General features: G+C 47.3%; 1 protein-coding gene across 1 annotated transcript in view; it reads right to left on the minus strand.

Annotated features, from left to right (window-relative positions):
* COL27A1 (collagen type XXVII alpha 1 chain) overlaps positions 1-25,651 on the minus strand; it is a 347,486-nt gene that overhangs the window by 38,092 nt on the left and 283,743 nt on the right. The window contains exons 33-41 of the mRNA XM_075324295.1: positions 23,441-23,494; positions 21,920-21,973; positions 18,292-18,345; positions 16,856-16,909; positions 15,080-15,187; positions 6,703-6,756; positions 6,508-6,615; positions 6,204-6,257; positions 5,707-5,760 (exon numbers count right to left, since the gene is read on the minus strand). Coding sequence (XP_075180410.1) covers positions 5,707-5,760; positions 6,204-6,257; positions 6,508-6,615; positions 6,703-6,756; positions 15,080-15,187; positions 16,856-16,909; positions 18,292-18,345; positions 21,920-21,973; positions 23,441-23,494 — 594 coding nt within the window. The remainder of the gene's footprint in view (positions 1-5,706; positions 5,761-6,203; positions 6,258-6,507; positions 6,616-6,702; positions 6,757-15,079; positions 15,188-16,855; positions 16,910-18,291; positions 18,346-21,919; positions 21,974-23,440; positions 23,495-25,651) is intronic.

Here is a 25,651-nt window from a genome sequence, read left to right on the forward strand (position 1 = left end):
CTGTAGTGGGCTGCCCTGTAGTGACCTGTCCTGTAGTGTCCTGTAATGTGCTGCCCTGTAGTGCCCTGTAGTGTGCTGCCCTGTAGTGCCCTGTAGTGTGCTGCCCTGTAGTGATCTGTCCTGTAGTGTCCTGTAATGTGCTGCCCTGTAGTGCCCTGTAGTGTGCTGCCCTGTAGTGCCCTGTAGTGTGCTGCCCTGTAGTGCCCTGTAGTGTGCTGCCCTGTAGTGCCCTGTAGTGTGCTGCCCTGTAGTGATCTGTCCTGTAGTGTCCTGTAATGTGCTGCCCTGTAGTGCCCTGTAGTGTGCTGCCCTGTAGTGCCCTGTAGTGTGCTGCCCTGTAGTGATCTGTCCTGTAGTGTCCTGTAATGTGCTGCCCTGTAGTGTCCTGTCCTGTAGTGTCCTGTAATGTGCTGCCCTGTAGTGTCCTGTCCTGTAGTGCCCTGTAATGTGCTGCCCTGTAGTGTCCTGTAATGTGCTGCCCTGTAGTGATCTGTCCTGTAGTGTCCTGTAATGTGCTGCCCTGTAGTGATCTGTCCTGTAGTGTCCTGTAATGTGCTGCCTTGTAGTCTCCTGTAATGTGCTGCCCTGTAGTGATCTGTCCTGTAGTGTACTGTAATGTGCTGCCTTGTAGTGTCCTGTAGTGTGCTGCCCTGTAGTGTGCTGCCCTGTAGTGTCCTGCCCTGTAGTGTGCTGCCTTGTAGTGTGCTGTCCTGTAATGTGCTGCCCTGTAGTGTGCTGCCCTGTAGTGTGCTGCCCTGTAGTGTGCTGCCCTGTAGTGTGCTGCCCTGTAGTGTGCTGCCCTGTAGTGTGCTGCCCTGTAGTGTGCTGCCCTGTAGTGATCTGCTGTGTAGTGTCCTGCCGTGTAGTGATGAGAGGTCAGTGCTGGGGCAGAATATACTGACAGGGAATGTGTGCAGGGGGCGGGCAGAGGGTGGGGCTGGACACTGAGGCCGGGCGGTGACAGCTCTGACTGAGGTTTTGCACAGGAAGTGGTCAGTTTGCTGGATCTGAATGTAAACAAGGAGCTGCACAGAATAAAGGTATAATTCAAGAGGAACAAAAGTTAGAAAACAAAAAATAACAATGTAGGGGTGATTAATATGACAATACAGCACAGATTAGCTTAAACTCAAACATTTTTGTTATGTCGGACAACCCCTTTAATGATTTTGCGCAACTTTGTTAGCCAAGCAATGATAGGTATTCATAGGTATTGATAGAAAAAACCCCAAAAGGTTAGATTCCTGCACTGTGCTGAGTATCAGCTCCTGGTTTTGCACAGCATAGACCCCCACTTATCTTACACCATCACAACTCGGGGTGATGAGACCCCACAGATTGCGGGCGTCATCTGAGGTTTACCCGGATTCAGATCTTTAAAAGGGGAGCAGATGGGAGTACTGGAATATAGAAATTAGAAGCCATGACAGTCCCCTTTTTTTTAAAAGGGTTATAAGCCTCATCATAACTGGTTTAATTGCAAAAAGCAACTTTGCAAATTTGTTATTAAAAATCCTCTCCGTTCTGAAGAAGGGAGACTTTTCAATGATATTGTGTAGAGCTCGTTGCCTAGGTTACCGACTACCTCTGCAGTCTATTTATGAACCTGCAGTGGTGACCAATCTGCTCGGCAAGGAACGCAGCAATTACAATATCTATCATCTATCTATCCCTCTATATCTATCCCTTCCATCCATCATTATCCGTGATTAGAGCTGATCGAACGGCCAATAATCCGGGGCCGGCGGATCACTAACATTTAAAAAATAATCCGATCCGCTACGGAATCTGGTGCCCATATAAGTCAATGGGGACCGGAATCCGGAGGGTTAAAACGTTTGTGGAGGGGCTAGGGGGCTAGGGGCGAGCGCGGCATACTCACCGAGGCGCTGTCATGGCGGCACACTTCTTCCGAGTCACACTGTTACCTTCCGGAGCCGACAATTCACTATTCATGGTTTTCCCCGCCCACCGGAGCGTGTTGGTTGCAGCTAGACACGCCCCCATCCGTGCAGCGTGTCAGCTAACTGCAACCAATCACAGTTCTACTATTCATATGTGAGGCCGTATGGCACATTTTATAAAAATATTTTAGTGTAGGACTGCTTCAAATGAGATTTGCCGTGACGTGGCGAAGCAGCTCAAGAAATTGCAATTTTTTGCCAAAAATCTCAAAATTTTTAAAATAAGTACAGTTTGGAATGTTTAGTGCTGTAGTGCACATTTGGTGCTGCTTTTTGTTTTTTCTTCATTGAATTGGTCGGTGGTTGACCTCCACCTTGCTTTGCACCCCAATTTGGGATGTATTCCATCTGTCTAGATTTTGGCGGTTGGTGACTGTTCACATTAAGTCATCAGGCTTTGTCCACAGGCTATTTACTTCATGCAGCATTTGCTTGGACCTGTCCCGCCCACAGCCATGACTCAGTCATGGGTACGGGATTGAAATAGACCAGGTGAGTGCTGCTAAGAGCAGTTCTACTATTCATATGTGAGGCCGTATGGCACATTTTATAAAAATATTTTAGTGTAGGACTGCTTCAAATGAGATTTGCCGTGACGTGGCGAAGCAGCTCAAGAAATTGCAATTTTTTGCCAAAAATCTCAAAATTTTTAAAATAAGTACAGTTTGGAATGTTTAGTGCTGTAGTGCACATTTGGTGCTGCTTTTTGTTTTTTTTTTTAACCAATCACAGGCAGCAGGACGGCTGGTGGGCGGGGAAAGCAGTGCACTGTCGGTCACGGTGGTAAACACACTCGGCAGCACAGTTATAGCGCTCGGCTGCAGCCCCAGCCGTCGCGTTGTATCTGTGCTGTGTATCCAGTGCCCGGAGTCACATGTGCGAGGCTGCCGGGTGCTGCCATGGCAGACTTGCGTGAGCCCCTCGCACGTGTGGTTCCGGTGAAAGAAAAAAAAAACAAAAACAAAAAAACGACGTGCGGTCCCCCCTAATCTTCACCTACAGCCAAGATAACACCGGCTGGGGGCTGGTATATCCTCAGCCCACAGCCGTCCGGTATGTCGCATCTGTTAGATGCGACATACCGGTGCGATACCAGCTCTTCATGCTGGCGTGATGCGGTGCCAGTCGGGGTAATAGCAGGGGTTAATAGCGGCACATAGCTGCTGCTAAACCCTAGGTTTGTGTGATGGTACAGGCGTCTGTCAGATACCTGCATCACACAAACCTGTAAGTGACAGTAAATAATCACACACACAGAGAAATCCTTTATTTGAAATAAAGTACAAAACACTCCTCTTTCACCACTCTATTAAGCCCCAAAGAAACCCTGCAGCTCCGACGTAATCCACAGGAGAAGTCCCGTGGCAACATATCCGGCTCTGCTACATCTCAGAGCGAGCAGCCATAGAGCACGACCGCCCGCTCTGAGTGCAGCCCATTACTGAGCCTAAGCGATGACCGCGGAAGAGACTGTCACAGGCTGGGGGTGCGTCAGCCAGGAACCAATCACAGCTGAGAGGACGGCCGGTGGGCGGGGAAAGTACGGAAAGCTGTGTGACTGCGTGCACAGCACAGGAAGTGAAAGCGCGACCCGGAAGCAAGTGTGCTGCCATGACAGAGTCTGGTAAGTATGTAATGCTCATTGATTTATTGTTTTTTAACATTTTTTATTAATTGCCGATTCCGGATCGTGCAGCCGGAATCCCGCGCCCGGGTCCAGGCTGGGGATAGCGCTGAAACCGCGCGGATCCGGACTTTTACAGTCCGGGTCCGCTCAGCACTATCCGTGATATGTGCAAAATAAGACGCCAATTTACAGAATTCAGCAATAAAATATGTAGAGAAACCTCTGGCAAAGATCTGCTGCTCAGGTGAGGGATGATTGGAGCAACGATTTTGGATCTTAACAATTTTTAGAATCAATTTTCAATCAATCAATTTTAGAATCTACATTTTTAGAATCATGTATGAGAAATTAAATCAGCATTTAGTGGCCCAAAGAGCCCGAAATCGCAGATCACGTCCAAGCAGGAGTGAAGAATAGAGCGGGAAAGTTAAGTGGGTCGACGAGAAGCTTCAAAATGTGTTATAATTGATCCAATTCCTTCTATATGTTAGATTTCAATAATCAGTTTTATCCTCAAGTTCTGCAGTGTCTGAACTTCACTTTACGACTAGTGATGGGCGGACCCAGACTGGTAAAAGTCCGATCCATGCGGTGTCAAAGTTGCCGTGTCGGGCCCGGGATTCCGGGTGTTTGATCTAGATCCGGTACTTGAGCAAATTGAGAAAAAAAAAAAAGATAAAGGAAAAATAAAAATAGGAATGAAGCGAGAGCTTCATACTACCAAGGCAACGTCGCAGCTGTACACTGCTCCTGCGGCCTCCGCTCATCATTGCTCATACATATGCACTGCTTTCCCCGCCCACTGGCCGGTCTGGCCTCTGTGATTGGTTGCAGTCAGATGTGCCCCCAGCCTGTGTGACTGCGTCTCCCTGCAACTAATCACAGGCACTGTCTGAATCATGAAGCAGGCCGCTCAGGCTGAGCAGAGGAGTACACATCGCGGGTGCAGATTAATCTGAGTTTTCTGCTTCTTAAAGCAAGCCGCTCAGGTTGAACAGAGGAGGACACATCGCGGGCACAGCTCATCCTGAGCCTCCTGCTTCATGAAGCAGGCCACTCAGGCTGAGCAGAGGAGGACACATCACGGGTGCAGCTCATCCTAAGCCGCCCATGAAGCAGGCCGCTCAGGCTGAACAGAGGAGGACACATCACAGGTGCAGCTCATCCTATGCCGCCCATGAAGCAGGCCGCTCAGGCTGAGCAGAGGAGGACACATCGCAGGCGCAGAGATCTGCTCATCCCTCTCCTCCCCCTCCATCTAGGGGTCTTATCCCCAGATTCCTACTTCTATTATAAACAACTCCATGCCCACGTGGACTTAGAAAAAGAATGTTTATTCTAAACCAGGCTGCATTTTGAACACGCCCCCCATCACATGACAAATTACATCAAACCTGGAAGGAGCCCGTACATTCTAGCATCTACCTTTACTTTTAGTGCATGGTCTAGACTGAGGTAGGGCAAACTGCAGCCCGCAGTCCACTACTTTCAGCTCTTCGGCTGTCTCAGTCCATGGGCCAGACTGGTGTAGCCAGAAGGCCAGATGTGGCCGACGCACGCAGCTCCGGAAGTGAATGCGTGACCTGGAAGCAGCTTACCACCATGACACAGAGCTTCGGTGAGTACCCCTATCCCTCTATCCCTTCACTAACATTTTTAATCCCCGGATTCTGGTTCTCATAGACTTATATGGGTACCAGATTCTGGATCGGAACCGGATTTTTTTTAATAAAATGAGCAGGGACCCGCCAGTCCCGTTTTTTTTGCGAGTCCGTCCAGCTCTATTTATGACATTTCCTTACATTACATCGTCGCTGAGAACTTATCAGGCAGGAAATACTCATGATGGAGAAGTTCTGATTTGTAAAAGATGGGCAGCAGGATAAGTATCCGCAAACCCCCAAGAGAAAAGTCTACATCAGATAACCCCGGGTCCGATCACATGATGCATTAGTATAGAAGCACGGCGGACTTCTAAAGATAAAGGACGGGGTTAACGCAGTCTCCATATTAAAAGAATGGTGCATAAAATACAATACAACTGATTGCTACAATTCACAATACCAGGAAATATGTAATATACTATTGACTCGTCTCCGGGCGGCACAGACTCACCTTTTCGCCTTTAATTCCCGGAGGCCCAACCGGACCTGGGGGACCTGCGTGTCCCTGCGGTAAAACAAGAAACATTAGGTTTAGTCAGGTAACATTTAATCCATGAAATCACTGTCTACTTGTACTACAATGTCACCCCTTCTGTTCTGTGCTGGTGGTCTATGTGTTCTCAGCTCCAGCAATGGTTCGGCCAGTGATTGTCTGCAGCAGTCACCTATCACGTCGACACGTCATTATTGGAGCAGAGTAAACCTAGTCAAGGTGGGAACCGGGGAAGGGACCGAGGGGTTGTACGAAGTTGGACAAGCCCTTTAGTCTTGGTATTCAGCACTCTGCCAATGGCCGCACTGACGAAAAATGGAATGAAGCTGGAATCCTCCCGCCATGTGAAGCCTATAGGTTCCATCATTTTCAATACTTGGAATCTACATCATTTGCAGCCTCATCGATGTCCACATTAGGAGAGTCCCACCGCTCACCGTTTTGGCAGATCTTACCGGATAGCCGCGGATCCCTGGTTCTCCTTGTGCGCCCATCCTGCCAGGAGAGCCCTAGACGAGAAGAAGGATCGGTCTCTTATTAATGCGTACACATGATGCCACCCGTCTACAATCCTAAATAACAGGTAATCAATCAATTCTCTTTGGATAGAACATTAATTAGGTCTATTAGGTGGAATCCGGGAGGTAGAGGATTCCTTCCAGCTCAACTTTAGGTTAGACCTTCCTGCCTAAAACATGGTCAAGGCCTGTAATGTGGGGGAGGAACCCCCTACTGATTCTAACACACAGGCGTACTCACCACTGGCCCGAGGGTGCCTCTACTGCCCTTGGGTCCTTGATTCCCTGGTGGTCCTGGTTTCCCTGGAGAACCCGTCTCTCCAAGATGACCCTGAAAACCTTTGGTTCCCTGAAAATGAAGATGAATGTTTAATTCAATACCAACCAGTATGCTACCTTGACTCATACTCGGTAAGCGGCCATCCTTGTGCCGTACCTTGCGTCCGGGCTTGCCCTTTTCCCCTTGTTTTCCTGGTTTCCCCTCCACTCCCTGTAAATTAAGAGAAAAAGGTATATTAGAAGGGTACATTGCAGGCGTACTGGAAGAGATCTTGGACTGAGTGATAAGGGTATGAAACCATTGAAGGGATTTTGGTCCACTCTTAAACGTGGCCCCTTCTGTAGACCAATGGAACCCATGAATGCTGGTCAGGGGGATAATGGAGGCATCTAAAGTTATGTTTGGTCCAGACCCCCTTTATCCATCTTTAGGTGTATTAGCATCTTGGACTAAGAATGGTTATATAGGACCCAAATGCAGCCAAAAAAATCTCACAAATGAAGGCAGAGAGAGCGCAAACCACAGAACATTCCTTCCCACAGACACAGAAATGTCTCCATGTATAAAACATTGACTCGTGCCCCTGTCCAATATATAATGGGGCAGGGGGCAGGAAATTTGAAGGATTACACGGTCTGCTCTGAACTCCAACTTCACAAATTTATGAGAAACATTCAGTCCTGTGTCCGGCTGAACAGTGAAATATCTGGTGTCTGCGGCGGTGCAGCGCGGTACTGCGCCACAGTGGGCTGCAGTGTGATGAGCCTCTGCGCAGGGTGACGCAGCACAATCACCGGACCCTGCCTGTTAAGCCAATTTCTACACATATGGAACCAGATCAAAACCATCTTTCCAAGTCAAAACACGGCTCTTAGTGGTTTCCTGACTCAGCAGTCAGATGTTCAGAAAACATTAGTCTCGTGTAATAAACCTTTCTGGGAAAAAAGTGATCGAATAATCATATTTTCCTGTGCAGCCGAGGCCGACTGATTGTAACCCATTATATACTAGGTACACATCAAGTGAAGGATACAAAACTCAACTTGATGTAAGGGTGGTCTGAAAAATCACAAGTAGCTTTGTACTTTCCAGCCGCTGATCGTGTGCCAGGAGGAACTACAGGGGAGCACTGATATTATCATCAGGACACTGAACCACGGACAAGACGCTCTAGATTTTTTTTGTTCTTTACAAAGTAGATGAATGTGTCAGTACTCAGTAATCTTCACTGTGTCCACAATATCGGAAGACAACACCAGGCATGGAGCCCATGAGTGGAGGGTGAGGGCAGTATACACCATACTACAGATGGAGAACGTACTAATCAATATTACTAGTTGGGCTACATATTAAACATTGCAAACATTCAGCAGAGACTGTTACAGAGGTAGAGAGAGAGTGGGAAGAGAGGGAGAGTGGGAAGAGAGGGAGAAGGGAAAGAGAAAGGGAGAGTGGGAAGGGAAAGAGAGAGGGAGAGTGGGAAGAGAGGGAGAAGGGAAAGAGAGGGAGAGGGGAAAGAGAGAGGGAGAGTGGGAAGAGAGGGAAGAAAGGGAGAGAGGGAAGGGAGGGAGAAGGGAAAGAGAGAGGGAGAGTGGGAAGAGAGGGAAGAAAGGGAGAGAGGGAAGGGAGGGAGAAGGGAAAGAGAGGGAAGGGAGGGAGAAGGGAAAGAGAGGGAGAGTGGGAAGGGAAAGAGAGAGGGAGAGTGGGAAGGGAAAGAGAGAGGGAGAGTGGGACGGGAAAGAGAAAGGGAGAGTGGGAAGAGAGGGAAAAAAGGGAGAGAGGGAAGGGAGGGAGAAGGGAAAGAGGGAGAAGGGAGAAGGAGAGGGGAAAGAGAGAGAAGGGAAAGAGAGGGACAGTGAAAGAGAGGGAGAGGGGGAAGAGAGGGAGAGGGGGAAGAGAGGGAGAGGGGGAAGGGAGGGAGAGGGGGAAGGGAGGGAGAGGGGGAAGGGAGGGAGAGGGGGAAGAGAGGGAGAGGGGGAAGGGAGGGAGAGGGGGAAGGGAAAGAGAGGGAGAAGAAGAGAAAGAGGTGGAGGGTGAGAGGGAGAGACTTAGGGGTACTTTGCACGTTGCGACATCGCTACTGCAATCTCGTCGGGGTCAAATTGAAAGTGACGCACATCCGGCGCCCGTAATGACGTCGCAACGTGTAAAGCCTAGAAGCACCGATAAACGATCGCAAAACCCTTAGGGGTACTTTGCGCGTTGCGACATCGCTAGCCGATTGTAGCGATGCCCAGCGCGATCGTCCCCACCCCCGTTGCAAATGCGATATCTTGTGATTCCTGCCGTAGCGAACATAATTGCTACGGCAGCTTCACACGCACTTACCTGCCCTGCGACGTCGCTCTGGCCGGTGATCCGCCTCCTTCCTAAGGGGGCGGGTTGTGCGGCGTCACAGCGATGTCACACGGCAGGCGGCCAATAGAAGCAGGGGGGCGGAGATGAGCGGGACGTAAAACATCCCGCCCACCTCCTTCCTTCCTCATTGCAGGCGGGACGCAGGTAAGGAGATGTTCCTCGCTCCTGCGGCTTCATACACAGCGATGTGTGCTGCCGCAGGAACGAAGAACAACATCATACCTGTCGCTGCAGCGAAATTATGGAAATGTCCGACACTACACAGATCACCGATTTTTGACGCTTTTGCGATCGTTTATCGGTGCTTCTAGGCTTTACACGTTGCGACGTCGTTACCGGCGCCGGATGTGCGTCACTTTCGATTTGACCCCGACGATATCGCAGTAGTGATGTCGCAACGTGCAAAGTACCCCAGAGCATAGCATGACTTCACTAGTAATACCTACACCTTCATATGTGACCACAGCCACGTCACAGGGAATTAATATAGTCTGAGCTGACGCTGCGGAGTAGCTGCCAGACACACCGGAGTCACTTCACTCCACCACTGCATTTGCTGCTCCTGGCCAAAATCTCCAGAGGATTATTTCCAGGTCTATGTGAGCAGACAGGTCTGTGACTGACCTTGGCTGATCCCAGAGGGATTCAGCATCCAAAATTTGTACTCAACCAACATTAAGTATGGGGCTATTAACTACCAAGGTAGGTAGGGTCTGGTGGGCTCCATGTCAAATATTACAATATCAATCAATTCTTCTCTATACTTGTTCATTAAACATCAGTTTTTTTACCCAGTTATTACAGCTGCAGGATTTGTATCAACACTACAGTATGGTCATACTGATAAAGCACCATCTGTGAAATCATGAAGGCCTCAGATACAATATACGCTCTTGCTTTGTACTAACCTTTCATTGATACGTATCGTGTTTCCCCTGAAAATAAGACCTAACCCCAAAAATAAGCCCTAGCATGATTTTACAGGATTTTTACAGTTGTTCACCCGAACTGTATGCATTCCAATGCAACAAGTTGAATCATCGGAGGAGCTCAGAGGCCCCGAGACTGGACAGATCCAGCAATCCGGCCAGCTTCAGGGCAGCGCATGCAAGCTCTACAGAAAAGAGTCTGTAAGTACTGCGCTCAGAGGCAACTGGTCACCGATAAGAGACAGCAGGTCGGTAACCTAAGACTACAAACAGTAAATTATAGAATTAAATATCCTTCTGTTTATTATTATTATTATTATTATTATTAATGATAATAATAATAATAGTAATAAATAATAATGAGGTCATTTGCAAAGTTTGCTTGTTTTTTTTAACAAGCATTTTGCATTTTTAAGATTTAAGTTGAAACCCCTTTAAGTGATATGATTCTTTATAAAGTTGAGGATCATGTATGTTTTACACACCCCCTATAGTAACGGGCCATGTCCAGTATCCTCTAACTCAGATCATGAATCTGTCACCATGAAAAATAGCTCTGTGCTACAATGTATGGATGGAAGAAGAGACACTGATTCCATCTATAATTATTATCACTTCCACTTCCGTCAATTAACGAGCACACGTGTGAGCTCTGGGTTATCAGGTACGCCCCGGACTCTTAATAGTGCGGCAGGACTCCTAGATGCTTCAATCATACAGAGTGTGGAATGATTGCAGCCACAATGTGGGGGAATATGAGTGACTTCAGAGATAATAATGACATCGATGGACTCGGTCTCTTCAGCTATCCAGGTATGATAGTTCACATTCCTCTTAGAGGTGTAACGTCAGGTGAGAGAAGAGTCTTCATTCCTAGAAATCGCAGTAATACTGGTGCCCAAAGTCGAGGCACAATGAAGCCTCGGTGCATGACTGTGTACTATCACTGCTGCAGTCCTCAGATTTCGCTGCACAGTCATCACCGTCATCATAGAATGGTAGATTTGGAAGGGACCTCCTGGGTCATCTAGTCCAACCCCCGGCTCACAGCAGGATTCACTAGATCATCCCATACAGAAGTCTGTCCAGTCTCTTTTTGAAAACTTGCACTGAAGGGGAACTCGCCTGTACCACTGGTTGATCACCCTCCGTGTCAAAACGTTTTGTTTTTTTCTAATATCCAATCTGTGTCTCCTCCCATTCAGTTTCATCCAATTACTTCTAGTCTTTCATTGTGCAAATGAGAATAGGGGTTGATCCCTCTACAGTGTGACAGCCTTTCAGATATTTGTAGACCGCTATTAAGTCTTCTTTTTTTGTAAGCTAAACATTCCCAAATCCTGTAACCGTTCCTCATAGGACATGGCTTGTAGTCCAGTCACCATTCTGGTTGCTCTTCTCTGGACTTGCTCCGATTTGTTGATGTCTTTTTTTTAAAATGTGGTGTCCAAGATAGGACACAGTATTCTAGATGAGGTGTGACCAAAGAAGAGTAGAGGGCAGTAATTACTTCGCTCTATGCTTCTGTTTATACACTCCAGAATTGTGTTCGCCTTTTTTTGCTGCTGCATCACCCTGGTGACTCCTGTGCTGTCTGTGAGCTATTAGTATGCTCAAGTCTTTTTCACACGTGCTGTTGCTTAGCCCTAATCCTCCCATTCTGTATATGCTTTTTTTCATTGTTCTTGCCCAGATGTAGGACTTTGCATTTCTCCCTGTTAAAGACCATTCTGTAGTTGCTGCCCATTGTTCCAGTTGGTTTAGATCTTTTGGAATCCTCTCTCTCGCTCATCTCTAGTATTAGCTAACCCTCCTAGCTTTATATCAGCAAATTTAATCCATTTACCCTCAATTCCTTCATCTAAATCAATGATAAAGATGTTGAGCAATACAGAGCCCAGGAGAGAACCCTGTGGTACCCCACTTGAGATATTCTTCAAACTAGATATGCAGTCATTTATGATAACAATATTTATTAATTTATACAGCACTATTAATTCCACAGCACTTTATATACATTGGCAACACTGTCCCCATAGGGACTCTAGATTGTGAGCCCCAATCAGTATGTCTTTGGAGTGTGGGAGGAAACTGGAGTACCCGTAGTAAACTCACGCAAACATGGGGAGAACATACAAACTCCTTGCAGATGTTGTCCTTGGTGGGATTTGAACCTAGGACCCCAGCGCTGCAAGACTGCAGTGCTAACCACTGAGCCACCGCAAGACTGCAGTGCTAACCACTGAGCCACCACAAGACTGCAGTGCTAACCACTCAGCCACCACAAGACTGCAGTGCTAACCACTCAACCACCACAAGACTGCAGTGCTAACCACTCAGCCACCCTATAATCACTCTTTGGGTCCGATCATTAAGCCAGTTATGAATCCACCTAACAGTTGCCTTGTCCAATCCATACTTGGTCATTTTTTCAATAAGGATAGTATAAAATACTTTGTAAAATGCTTTGCTGAACTCAAGATATATCTACTGCATTTCTCTGATCCACCCAGTCAGGGAATTAAGTTAGTCCGACATGACTTATTAGTTACAAACCCATGCTGGCTCTGGCTAATCACTTGCATACATGTTGATTAATAATTTGTTCAAAGAGCTTTCATGGTTTTATTTGTTTGATGGTTACAGAACAATTGATATAAGCTGCTATGTTTCTTCGAAAGCAGAGATAGATTTATTTTTTTTTGCGCCAAGCCACTGACAATTTTTGGCAACGGACAGGTCGCCAGTTACACACCACGATGCCGACGCTCCTAGTCACTGATAATGTAAGTATGCACAGACAGTAAGGTGCGCGCCCGTCACACCCCTCAGAGCACCCTTCTTGTAACATTTCGGAAGACGGGGTCTGCCTGTAAAGAGTGGGATTCTAAAAGGCAGACTCGGATTTCTCACACACTCTAGGATGACTTTCCTGGAACTGATACCCAATCTCTGGCTTGTCCCGAGACCAAAAAATCACTCTGCAGAGCTGCTGGAACTGAGCGCTGGACTCTGCGCCAGCTGGCTGCACACAGGACAGAGCAGACAGTTACTTAACTCTGTGGCTGCCATATTCCCCCAGTCATATGCAGGACGCATGCTATCCAGAGGCCTGAACATACATCCTGAAATGGGGATTGTGTCGAGCTGTGCAAATTAAAAAGGCCCTAAACAAAAAGGAGGCCACGTTGCCTTTTAAAGGGGTGGTCCCACAATACATTCTCTAGATGTTTATTTTTTTCTCTACAAAGTAGGATGAATGCGTGTCTACAGTATTGGTAGACAACGGCAGCCGTGGAGCACATGGTGACCATTGTGGGACAACCCCTCTTAACAGAATCACCTATAGATCACATGATAATGGTGCAACACAGGTCCGGGCCAGGTCACTAATCCAAAAGTGTCATGGTTGTTTACCATGGAGCACAATGCGGCCTGGCCTACCTACAGTATATAAACAAGTTGTGGTATTTGCAGACCTATGTCCGCCGAGGTCTGAATGACGTTTTTTCTGTCTTTTCCATGTCTGCATTATATCACCGGGGTCTGTAAAATCTCTCCATTAACTCTGACAGATTAATCGACTGCTATGGTGAAGAAAGTTCAGATGACATCAAATAGGGCATTAAAGGGATTGTCCATCCTTGAAACCCAATAGTAGCGGGATATAGCCAATTGGGAAACAGTCCAGGAAAGGAAAGGACCGCACACTCCAACTATGCCAAATGATCTTCTTTAACCACAAAACGTGCAGGATAAAAAGCAGGAAAGGAGCTAGGTGCAGGCTCCTAACAAGGACGACGGCCGTTTCGTGTCTGATTACGCTTCGACTGGTCCACAGTGGACCAGTCGAAGCGTAATCAGACGCGAAACGGCCGTCGTCCTTGTTAGGAGCCTGCACCTAGCTCCTTTTCTGCTTTTTATCCTGCACCTTTTGTGAAAAAAGAAGATCGTTTGGCATAGTAGCAGTGTGCGGTCCTTTCCTTTCCTGGACTGTTTCTGGATTCACCACTCTATTTGGACGAGCACCTCCCAGCCGTGATCAGCTGGTGTGCGAGCTGTGCTCCATGCAAGTGCTTTATACCACAAGTTAATGTCTAGTGCGGGACTGTTTTTTCTTCACAAATGATGCTATAGCCAATTGGGGACTGTGGGGGGTTGTGCAGGACAGTATGAGGGGGCTGTACACGGCTACAAAGTGCAATTTAATGATCCATCTGCTTGGCTGGCGTTGCACAAACACTGCATCGTCGCTGCCAAATTCGGGCTTATAGGCTATACAAACGTGGAGAGGTTAAGCCAAATGACCGCCATCTACTCTCGAGCTGCTTTCTTATCAACTTTTCATGTTTATTTGCTATGCACTACTCCGTGGTGTTTTTATAATTGATCACTCCTTCAAGGCTCGGTGCACACGTACTTGAACCACATTGATTTTCCATCCGGATCTTTGTACGGAAAACTGGATAATGGAGGAGATCAGAACAAAGCGCATTCACAGGCTGCGGAAGTGGACTAGTGGTGTAGACTGGATGAGGGTCTTCACCACCGAGGGGGGTCTCGCTGACTGGTTCCCTTTAAATCTCCGTACTCCGGACCACATACAAATACTCATCAGAAATTCAGCGATGATTCTGTTTTGTGTAAAGGACGACTTTTCCTCTGAATAAACATTTTTTTACAACTATGTCCTGGGCACGGAGCAGATTTAGATCATCCTGCATTCCTGCCAAGTAAAACTACTTTTAATTTGCAAGTTTACAGAGCTTAGGCGTGTGAATGGCTGTGTGCAACGGACAATGAGACGGACACAGAGGGCTGTGCTCCAGACCTGCAGATGGGGGGCGGTCGGGGAGGGCTACCCAGCTGCTCGCCTAGATTTTGTGCCGTATCGGTACAGCTGTGAAACGCCTGTGATGTCCGATTCAGATGTTACTCGTCTGTCAGCAGCGTGACGCTTGATGAAACCATATAGTGTGGCCCCTGTCCCTAATGTCATTAATTGCCATCCAGATTTCCATTGAGATTTATTACAGATAAGTCTCTCCCACGCAGAACATGTGGGTGGATTCGTAAAATTTAAAGGGAAAGTATCATGACAGCTTAGTATTAATAATACTCAGGTTCTGACTCCACAGCTGGATCTATTGCTGGGTTGTCCGTACCCCCAGTGAGAAGAGGTGGCTCGTCACCGGTATTTAGATACCTTAGGTTTCCATTTTCCAGCCAATACGGCAAATACTCACTCTGACACCGTGGATCCCATTGAAACCGGGAGGCCCATCTTTCCCTATTAAGCCAACGGCGCCTCTTTCTCCTTTCTCCCCGTCAGGTCCTGGTTCGCCTTTTTCACCCTATTCCCGTTGAGAGAAAAAAAATCAGATTAGTATACATGTAAATTCCAATTAAATCCTTAATTTTTTTTATTAAAATTGCTGGTTTCTCCCAGACTGTACTTGCTATAAGTTTGCAAAGATGTATCGGCAAAAGTGGCATATACACCAGGCAGGTAAGTGGGTATGTTTGCCTACTGAGGGCAAAAGGATGTCCTAAATAGTGATGGGCGTGACGTCACTCAGGTAAGTTGCGGGCACAGCTGGGGGTTCCCACGGCCCTCCACCTGTGACAACAGGTAACCTCAGTAAACTCGATGACCTCACCTCAGTTTCAGCCGCGCCGAAGAATCGGTAAGTATAGCCTGCTAGTTCCTATCCCTTCTACCACCATTTTTAATCACCATATGGGGACCGGCGTCCGGCCAGATAACAGATCAATTCAGGACCGGAACCAGATTTTTTTTTCTTAAATCCGGTTAGGTTCACCAGTCCTAGTTATCTGCAAGTCTACCCATCACTAGTCCTGAAACATCTATTAATTTCATAATGGCGGACTATTTCATGACTATGGAAGTAATGAAAACCGCTCTGAAACACAAACTACGACTAAATCACAGGCTAAAACCTCAAACACACAGATGTGTGACAACTAACAACGTATGACTTCTTTTCCCCTCTCCTATGACAGCACCACGTGATTATATGGGTGCTGTCATGGGTTCTGGGAAAACCGGCTACCGGTAAGTAACCTAGGTGTTTTCCCCTCACCCATGACAGCACCCATATAATCACGTGGTGCTGTCATGGGTTCTGGAAAAACCGGCTACCGGTAAGTAACCTAGGTGTTTTCCCCTCACCCATGACAGCACCCATATAATCACGTGGTGCTGTCATGGGTTCTGGAAAAACCGGCTACCGGTAAGTAACCTAGGTGTTTTCCCCTCACCCATGACAGCACCCATATAATCACGTGGTGCTGTCATGGGTTCTGGAAAAAACAGGCTACCGGTAAGTAACCTAGGTGTTTTCCCCTCACCCATGACAGCACCCATATAATCACGTGGTGCTGTCATTGGTTCGCAAAAAAAACGGCTACCGGTAAGTAACCTAGGTGTTTTTCCCACCCATTGTCGTCTTACGGATATTTTGTCATGTGATCGTTGTAGGATACTCAACATATTCGCAGTCTCTATGGCAGAAAGGTGCACAAGGAACCCTAAAAGTGCACGACATCGGAGTATACACCCATTCATAAATATGAGAATGGGGGTCCGATGTGATTCTCTTGACACATATTGACTGTTTGCAGAGAAAATTGATTTTAGAGGGTCAGCACTCGGTGTGTGAGCTACATTCACATATGGTTTGTATAAATTGGCCCTAAATCACTGAACTCTGAGCTATTGTAGGTAATTACAATGATATGTGAGACCTTGTAAGTAATTCTGATCCCATCCCCTATATAATGATATCGTCCACAAACCCCCTGTAGTTGTCAGGCTTTGTCAGAGCAGACATAACATCTGCCTCCATCACGAGGGGATTGTACTGGCCAGCGCTTCCTCCTAATTACACATGGATAAGTTCTTGCTGGTGGATGTTTCTCCATATGAAACTTTTGGAGCGAATGCACCTGGTCTCCAGGAACAATGACCCCAATCCTCCATCCAGAAGGGGATCACTCACCTTCATTCCGTCAGAGCCCATTAACCCGGCGTCGCCTTCTAGGCCTGGTTCTCCCTGCAGATACAGATCATATAAATCAGAAAGCGCTCAGCCGAATGTAGGATTGTGAATTGTCCTTGTATGAGTTAATATTAGTATTAATATTAGCCATACACTTGTGCCTCATCGGTCTTCCTGCGGGAGGCCCCATAGGACTAGTAACGTAGGCTATTCCCTCGGATTTGCAGCAGGTCTAAACATGGACTAAGCCTCTTTAGATAGAAGCGGCCCTGAAGCCACATCGATAAGCGAAACGTCACTTACTGAAGCAGTTTTCATTTCTGTGCCCAGGTATTTCCCATTGAACACAACGAGAGTCCAATAGTGGATTTTGGCACGTAATACAGCAGTTTTTGGCATCATCAAGGTTGAGGGCCTACATACAGTGTGTGTCCACCAATATCCTGTCCATCGCCATTAACGTGAGAACGGCGGCAGCTATAGGCATAGAAGTGATGTCTAGGTATAGTAAAGTAGCCATGTACACACAATGAAACCACCTATAGCGCCACCTGGTGGAAAATAACGGAGTTAGCATTTTTATTTCGAAAACGGAACGAGATAGAGAAAAAAAGTGAATTAAAAAATTGTAGGGCATCATCAATTCAATACGAATTGACACGTTGCATACAGAAATGATATGATATGAAACCCATGACCCCCCCCAAAACATTGAATGCTGGTGACGCATATGGCGCTCATGTAACTTTGATGCTCAACGTGACCCCCGTCGGCTGCAATGCACATCTGGACTCTGCACAGCATACTGTATCTTGCTGCACATTGTGCAATATGGTAGGTGACATGTGTGCACAAGCATCTGTGATACGTGGTCGTAGGTCCTGCAATGTTGGTGGAGGGGTCGCATACACCTGCTTTTTGCTGTGACCTCACAGAAAGAAGTCCAATGGGGTCAGGTAAGGTGAGCGTGGAGGCCACTGCACGCAGCCACCATACCCAATGACTTGTAGGAAGGTCTCCATGAGGTATCGCTTCACGTCCGCAGCCTTGTGAGTTTCACACGTTCTAATCATAGCATTTCTGTATGCAAGGTGTGGATTCGTATTGAATTGATGATGCCCTACAACTTTGTAATTCACTTTTTTTCTCTATCTCGTTCCGTTTTCGAGATAAAAATGCTAACTCCGTTGTTTTCCACCAGGTGGCGCTATAGGTAGTTTCATTGCGTAGCGCATGGCTACTTTACTATACCTAGACACCACTTCTATGTCTATAGCTGCCGCCGTTCTCAAGTTAATGGCGGTGGACAGGATATGGGAGGACACACTGTGTAGCACAAGCAGCAATACTGCTCACAAATATCCTTTTTCAATTACACTAGGCAAAAAAATCAGGACCTACCCGTATACAAAATGCATTTATGCAGGTATACTCACTCTCTGGCCTATGAGACCTTGTTCTCCTGGTATTCCCAGTGGACCAATATCTCCCTGAAGACGGAAATATAGAGGAAATCAGTGTTAAAATAAACTCACATATCTGATCATAATGGTTCAGAACGGTAGACAGAATTAACAGCTGCAGAGCTGTACTGCGAATTTAAAGAGACACTAACTTTAATGTGTGGTAGGCCAAGAAAACATCCCTATATACAAAGGGCATTTGCATTTATTCCACACACTCTCCACTGATGACATCACACTTCTTGCATCGGTATTCCAAGTTCTGTAAGCCTAGCAAAAAGAAGGATTTCGGTTGTGCCTCAAACCAGGCATCCGTAGCAGCCGTGGCATCAGAAATGGTGTGAAATTTGATACCCTTGAGGTGTTTCTTCAGGTTTGGAAACAGATGATAGTTGGAGGGAGCTAGATCTGGTGAATAAGGTGGGGGGTCACCAGCTGGAAGCCCAGCTCTGACAGTTTTGCCGTAGTCGCTTGTGTTGTATGAGAGGAGGCGTTGTCTTGCAGGAACAAAATTCCATTGGACAGCTTGTCGCGCCTTTTGGCCTTTAGAGCTGCCTTAAATTAGTCCAAAAGTTCAATGTAATACCTTGCATTGATGGTGGAACCCTTTTGAAGGTAGTCCACTAGCAGCACACCCTCCTTATCCCAGAACACAGACGCCATCACCTCAGTGGCTGATTTTTGCACCCTGAACTTCTTTGGACAAGGAGAACCACTGTACCTCCACTTTTTTGACTGCTCCTTGTTTTCAGGGTCATACAAATAAATCCAGGTCTCATCCATAGTGACCAGTCATTCCAGAAAGTTCTTATCAGTCCGGAAACGCTGACAAATGGACCGAGAAGTTTTCACTCGCAGCTTCTCTGATCTGTTGTCAAACATTTGGGGACCCACTTTGCAGAAGCTTCTCATGTCCCAATGTTCATGGATAATGACACAAACACGTTCACGGGAAATCCCCATGATGTCTGCTATTGCTTTAGCTGAAATTTGTGGATTCTCCAGTATGAGGTTGTGCACAGCATCGACAATCTCCGGAACAACAACCACTCTCAGTCGTCCAGGACATTCCTTATCATTGGTGCTGAAGTGACCCGTTTTAAATTTGGCAACCCAGTTCCTAACTGTGGAATATGAAGGGCATCGATCCCCCAATGTCTGCGACATATCACCATGGACATCTTTTTCGGACTTTCCTTGCAGAAACAAAAATTTTATCCCTCCTCTGCTCTTAGTTGCTGTGAATATCGCATTAGACTCCGCCATGTTTTCCTGTGTGCGTAGAACACTATTGCCATAAGCAACAAACACAACATTTTGAAAACAAATATTAGACACATAATTCATGTGATGTAACATTCGTTACCATAGAAAAAAAAAAAAGATCACAAAGCCAAAGACTTATCACCAGCTTCTCGTAGATTGCGCGTTGTTTGCTTTCTTGGAATAGGGTCCCTTTAAGAAACAACAGAGACGAGAAAATAGACCAAGTTCCCATTCAGTTTTGGGAACAGCTGAAGTCCTGCTCCGGGCATGGGTTCAGGTTTCATGCCATATTCTAATTTTAAAGCCCAGGTCCAGACTTTTCTGTCTTCCTGTTTTTTTACTATAAATATTGCTCAGTTTGTTGCTTGTGAAGCTCTGACCCTTTGTTCAGCAAACAAACTACTGCTGTTAAGACACAGGGAACCCGCTTGGGAACGACATCTGGGTCCAAACCAGACTTGAGGTCTCATGTAAATGTGCAGCGCTCGGAAATGGGGGGGGTCTTGTGCAACGTATCCAGAGCTCGTCCTCTGTCCAGCTGAGATAAGAGCCGCGCGCTGGCAGCCGCCGAGAGCTGTCAGCTACTGTGAGCCTCGCATTTCCGAATGGCAGGACAGCGCACATCAATGGGGTTTTGTTCCCAAAGAAAAGGACGGGAGAAGAGCACGGTTTAGGTTTCATCTCTGTCACAAAGGGGGAACAGTAGCTTCTGTCATAAGCCAGGGATGGCTTGCCAAAAACAATGAGGTGTGGGCTGGGAGGGGGGTAACACAAAATATAGAGATACAATAAGAAGTATGAAAGCGGCAAGATCTGCCCTCCAAAATAAACAGGATGACATTAAAGCAAAAATGCCTCTGGGGGGGGGGGGGGGGGGGGGAGTAAAACTAGATCTGACGGACACTCACAACTGCAATGATCCCGGGGACGTAAGGTTGCCCCTCGTCTCCTCCAGATGCGATAGTGGATCCAAATGATGAATATACATTGCATGGGAAGCCTAAAATGGGTCCTACATGGGTGCAGAAAACTGTATGGCCCAAATTCCAAAATTGTGCCCCATTCATTGATTTCAGTCGACAGCTCCTATGTAAACCTGTGCGTCTCCAAGGTAACAGACTACAAACAAACCTTGTGTAGTCTGACCCTGATTTACCATCCATATCTTACTTTCTCACTATCCCACTGAATACACGTTACCAAGAAGTAGGGGGGAGATGGATGGGGGTATCACTTTAGCATCAGACGAAACAATTAACTATGGACTTAAAACTGTACCATACTTTTAATAAAAACTATAGTGAAGTTCTTTCATCTATACTATTTTTTTCAATGCATTGGAGCAAAAGAATCCAAAATTTGGTAGCAAAAGCTGTTAATAAAGTGACAGGTATTTGGATGGTGGTGGTCGTCTCGGATGTTTTCAGCCCCACCAGAAAATGACCTGATGAGTCCTGTCGTTAAGATTAGTGATATAGGAGGCACTGATACACGTCTTCATTCCATTATTTTGCCTTCCATTATTTGCCCCTGATTGGGGAGGGGAACCGTGTTGAGTGGTCTGATGAACGTGGTCTGATGAATCTTGACGAGCACACGTCTGACCTGATGCGTTAACATTTGAGACTTCTTCAAGATTACGTACAACAGGATTGTAGTTTAGCGCCCAGGGTAGATATATACATAGATATTGTACATGCCACAACATGGAAGTTGCGGAATTGTGGAAATCACATAAGAGGATAGATATGTAAATGAGGAACCAAAATATCGCCATTGTCGACCAACGACGTCCCAGTTGTGCTCGATGGGAGACAAGTCCGGAGACCATGGTGGCACGTTTAGGCCAGACATGCAGCTCACAGTAAGACAAGTAACGTGGGCTGACATGGTGTTGAAAAGTGGCCGCAACACTGTTTTTTTACCAACTATTCAATGTAACACCGAGCTGGAGGACCTGAGGGGTCCGGATACCGTACATTAGACAACCCTACACCATAATTGCGGGAGGAAGACTGGTGTTCTGTTCACGTGAAGGCCTCTTCATGGCGTTGCTCATATGGTCTCAGACCAATCATTGCATCCAAGACAAAAGTTGGACATATCGCGGAGAGGACAGACCTCCATTCCAAGCTTTCATTGGTGTCTTGCTTTCCCAGCGATGGTGTGAAGCCAATGGGTCACCTGTAGCTACACAAATGTCGCTGGAGGATACATTGGGCCACCTCAAACCTTTCATCAGAGACCCTCACATTGTATATAATCCAAGCTCTAGATGTGATGTAACAAAATGTCCAACATTTCACAATAATTACCCACATAGGAGGTCACCTACCTTCATTCCTAGTTCACCTGGAGGCCCTGGTTCTCCCTTTGCTCCCGGAGGTCCCTAAAAAAAAGAAAAAAACATATGCGAATATTAATTGTACATTTCAGTAGAGTACGCCATAAAGACCAATACTTGTAACATTTAGCATATTCTAGTTATGGCCTTCTGCACTCGATAGACAAAATGACAGCATTAAAGGGTAAAACTAGAAAAGCAGAGGCCTGAGACCATGTCATGAGGGATTCACAGTGACTTTATATTGCATTGCTAAGGCTGTGCACACTGGTTTCTAGCTCTCCGTCCAAGATTAAGTCAGGATGAGCCGCATGTGTATTTTTGTGGCTCATTGTATAGGAAAGCACACAACAATCCTCTACCAGGTCGGGGTTGCCCCATAGAACGCTTCACTTTCCCAAAGAGAACAGATCTGGGCTGTCCCCAGCCTTCCCTGAATCGCGAGGTCCATTATCACCCGCCTCATTCATGGGCTCTCATCCTATCTCCATTTTTCTGCTACAGCGGAAGTTCATGCAAGTTGTACCGAAGCCAAATCTCTGAGCCAGAACCTAATTCCTGACCCCAAGTTGCCTTTTTGGGCTGAATTTCCACAATGTAATGAGTTTCTAATGGTTTTAACATTTGTTTTGTAAGTTCAGATTATTTTGGATGAAGTCAAGAATGTAGAAACAACAATCCGGACGGTACCAAGCCGAGACCGCGTGTAGGCGGGATAGATATGTTACACTTTATGAGAGCACATAAATGGTAACTCCGACCACCTCTCCAATGGCCGTGGGGTGTGTAAGGGCCCAGTCCTCTAGATATATGGAAGTCTGTTGGTGGGATACTCGTATTTTTATGCCATACCCTCTGGATAGGCTATAAATGTACAAGATGGGAATACCCCTTTAAATAGCGTTGTTCACTACTTGGACAACCCCTTTTTAAATACTGGAGTCCCCCAAGTAAAAATTAAAAAAATGACTTTGTTGTTCCTTCCTAAACAGACACCATTCCGTGTCTCCTGGAGCTTGTGAGACTTGATCATATTACGTGAGCGCTGCAGTCAATCAGTGGACACTAATGGGCTGCAGCGCTCACCTCCACCACCCTACCCTCTTGTGATGAAAGTATGAGCAACACAGCTCATAAGCGACCATCAATTATTATATCACGTGAGCGCTGCAGTCAATCAGTGGGTACTAATAGGCGGCAGCGCTCACCCCCACCACCCTTCTTTCTTGTAATGAAAGTATGAGCAACACAGTTCGTAAGCGACCATCAATTATTATATCACGTGAGCGCTGCAGTCAATCAGTGGACACTAATGGGTTGCAGCACTCACCCCCACCACCCTCCCTCCTTCTGATGAAAGTATGAGCAACACAGCTCGTAAGCGACCATCAATTGTTATATCACGGAAGACCTGGCATGGACATCGCTGGTGCGGGAGGTGACTAAGGTTTTCTACAGCACTTATGTAGTGGACAATCCCTCTAAGGACAACACAGTTATCTTTCAGCATACCTTATGTCCAATTTCCCCTATAGCCCCTATAGGTCCTTGTGGTCCTGGTGGTCCCTGCAAAAAAGAAAAAACAGAAGCATTGAGTTTAAAAATTACATTTGGCACAAAATATGAACAAAAAGAGAAAACAGAGGAATTGGCTTTAAATATACAACAATGTAATGAACGGGCCCGAATAGTTATGTGCCATGAGGTGACCTCCACATACTATGTATAACCCTTCAGGATTGTCCTATATTAGCAATGCTTTAGCTCAATTATGAAAAAAAAATGGCTGCCGGATGGTGATGGATCAGGACATCATGCATATATACCTGTACATGGTACCAAGGGTAATCAAAGCCTAAGAGGACATTTATAGACTATTAGAAGGTGGCCCGATTCTACGCATCGGGTATTCTAGAATTTAGGTATTGTGTAGTTAATGTATGATTTTTGTTATTTATATATATATATATATATATATATATATATATATATATATATATATATATATATATATCTATATATATATATATAGATGTTGTTGTCTGTAGTTACCAAGTGTTTGTGTAGGCGCTGTACATGTTCTGGGTGTTGTCTGGGTGTGACGGGGGGTGAGAGCGGTGTTGTATGTGTGTTGCGTGTGTTGCGTTGTTTGTGGAGCGCTGTGTGTCTGTAGCGTTGTGTGTGTGTGTGTTGCGCGGTTTGTGTGGGTGTGGTGTGTTTTGGGGGGAGGTATGTTTTGTGCAATGTGTGTGTTGTGCGGTATGTGCGTATATTTATGTATGCCGCGGTGTTTGTGTGTTGGGTGTTGTGTGTGCAGTGTTGTCTGTGTGTGTGGGTGTCTGTGTATGGCGGTGTTTGTGGTTCCCAGTGTGTGTGTGGTGTGTTGCGTGTGTGTGTGTGTTGGGGGGAGGTGTGCACCTCCCATCGTGCTCCATCCCCCATGCTGCGCACCCCCCATCGTGCTCCATCCGCCATGCTGCGCACTCCCAAACGTGCTCCATCCGCCATGCTGCGCACTCCCAAACGTGGTCCATCTGCCATGGGGCGCACTCCCAAACGTGGTCCATCCGCCATGGGGCGCACTCCCAAACGTGGTCCATCCGCCATGCTGCGCACTCCCAAACGTGCTCCATCCGCCATGCTGCGGCACTCCCAAACATGCTCCATCCCCCATGCTGCGCACCCACCATCGTGCTCCATCCCCCATGCTGCACCAGCATCAGCCTCTCTGCCCCCAGCATCAGCCTCTCTCCTCCCAGCATCAGCCTCTCTGCCCCCAGCATCAGCCTCTCTCCTCCCAGCATCAGCCTCTCTCCTCCCAGCATCAGCCTCTCTCCTCCCAGCATCAGCCTCTCTGTCCCCAGCATCAGCCTCTCTGTCCCCAGCATCAGCCTCTCTCCTCCCAGCCTCAGCCTCCCCCAGCATCAGCCTCTCTCCTCCCAGCCTCAGCCTCCCCCCTCCCAGCCTCCCTCCTCCCAGCCTCCCACAGCATCAGCCTCCCCCTCCCGCCTCCCAGCCTCCCCCAGCATCAGCCTCTCTCCTCCCAGCCTCCCCCAGCATCAGCCTCTCTCCTCCCAGCCTCCTCAAACATCAGCCTCTCTCCTCCCAGCCTCCTCCAGCATCAGCCTCTCTCCTCCCAGCCTCCCCCAGCATCAGCCTCTCTCCTCCCAGCCTCCCCCAGCATCAGCCTCCCCCTCCCAGCCTTCCCCAGGATCAGCCTCTCTACTCCCAGCCTCCCTCCTCCCAGCCTCCCCCAGCATCAGCCTCCCCCTCCCAGCCTCCCCCCCAGCATCAGCCTCTCTCCTCCCAGCCTCCCCCAGCATCAGCCTCTCTCCTCTCAGCCTCCCCCAGCATCAGCCTACCCCAGCATCAGCCTCTCTCCTCCCAGCCTCCCCCAGCATCAGCCTCCCCCTCCCAGCCTTCCCCAGGATCAGCCTCTCTCCTCCCAGCCTCCCCCAGCACGCCGTGCTCCTCTGCCGACACTCACAGATCCGATCGCATACACACACACACACACTCACACATCTGAACACACTCACACACATCCGATCGCATACACTCACACACACACTGAAGATATCGCACATAAGCGCTCACACTCACAACATCCGGAGATACCACATGCTTCCGGCCATGTGATCTTCCGGCAGGTCCTGTAACTGCACAGTATCGCCGCCGAGAAGCAAGCGATATCCCAGGATGTTGTGAGTGTGTGGATGCGAT

The sequence above is a fragment of the Anomaloglossus baeobatrachus genome, chromosome 9, assembly GCF_048569485.1.
Source record: "Anomaloglossus baeobatrachus isolate aAnoBae1 chromosome 9, aAnoBae1.hap1, whole genome shotgun sequence".
Taxonomy (NCBI): Eukaryota; Metazoa; Chordata; class Amphibia; order Anura; family Aromobatidae; genus Anomaloglossus; species Anomaloglossus baeobatrachus.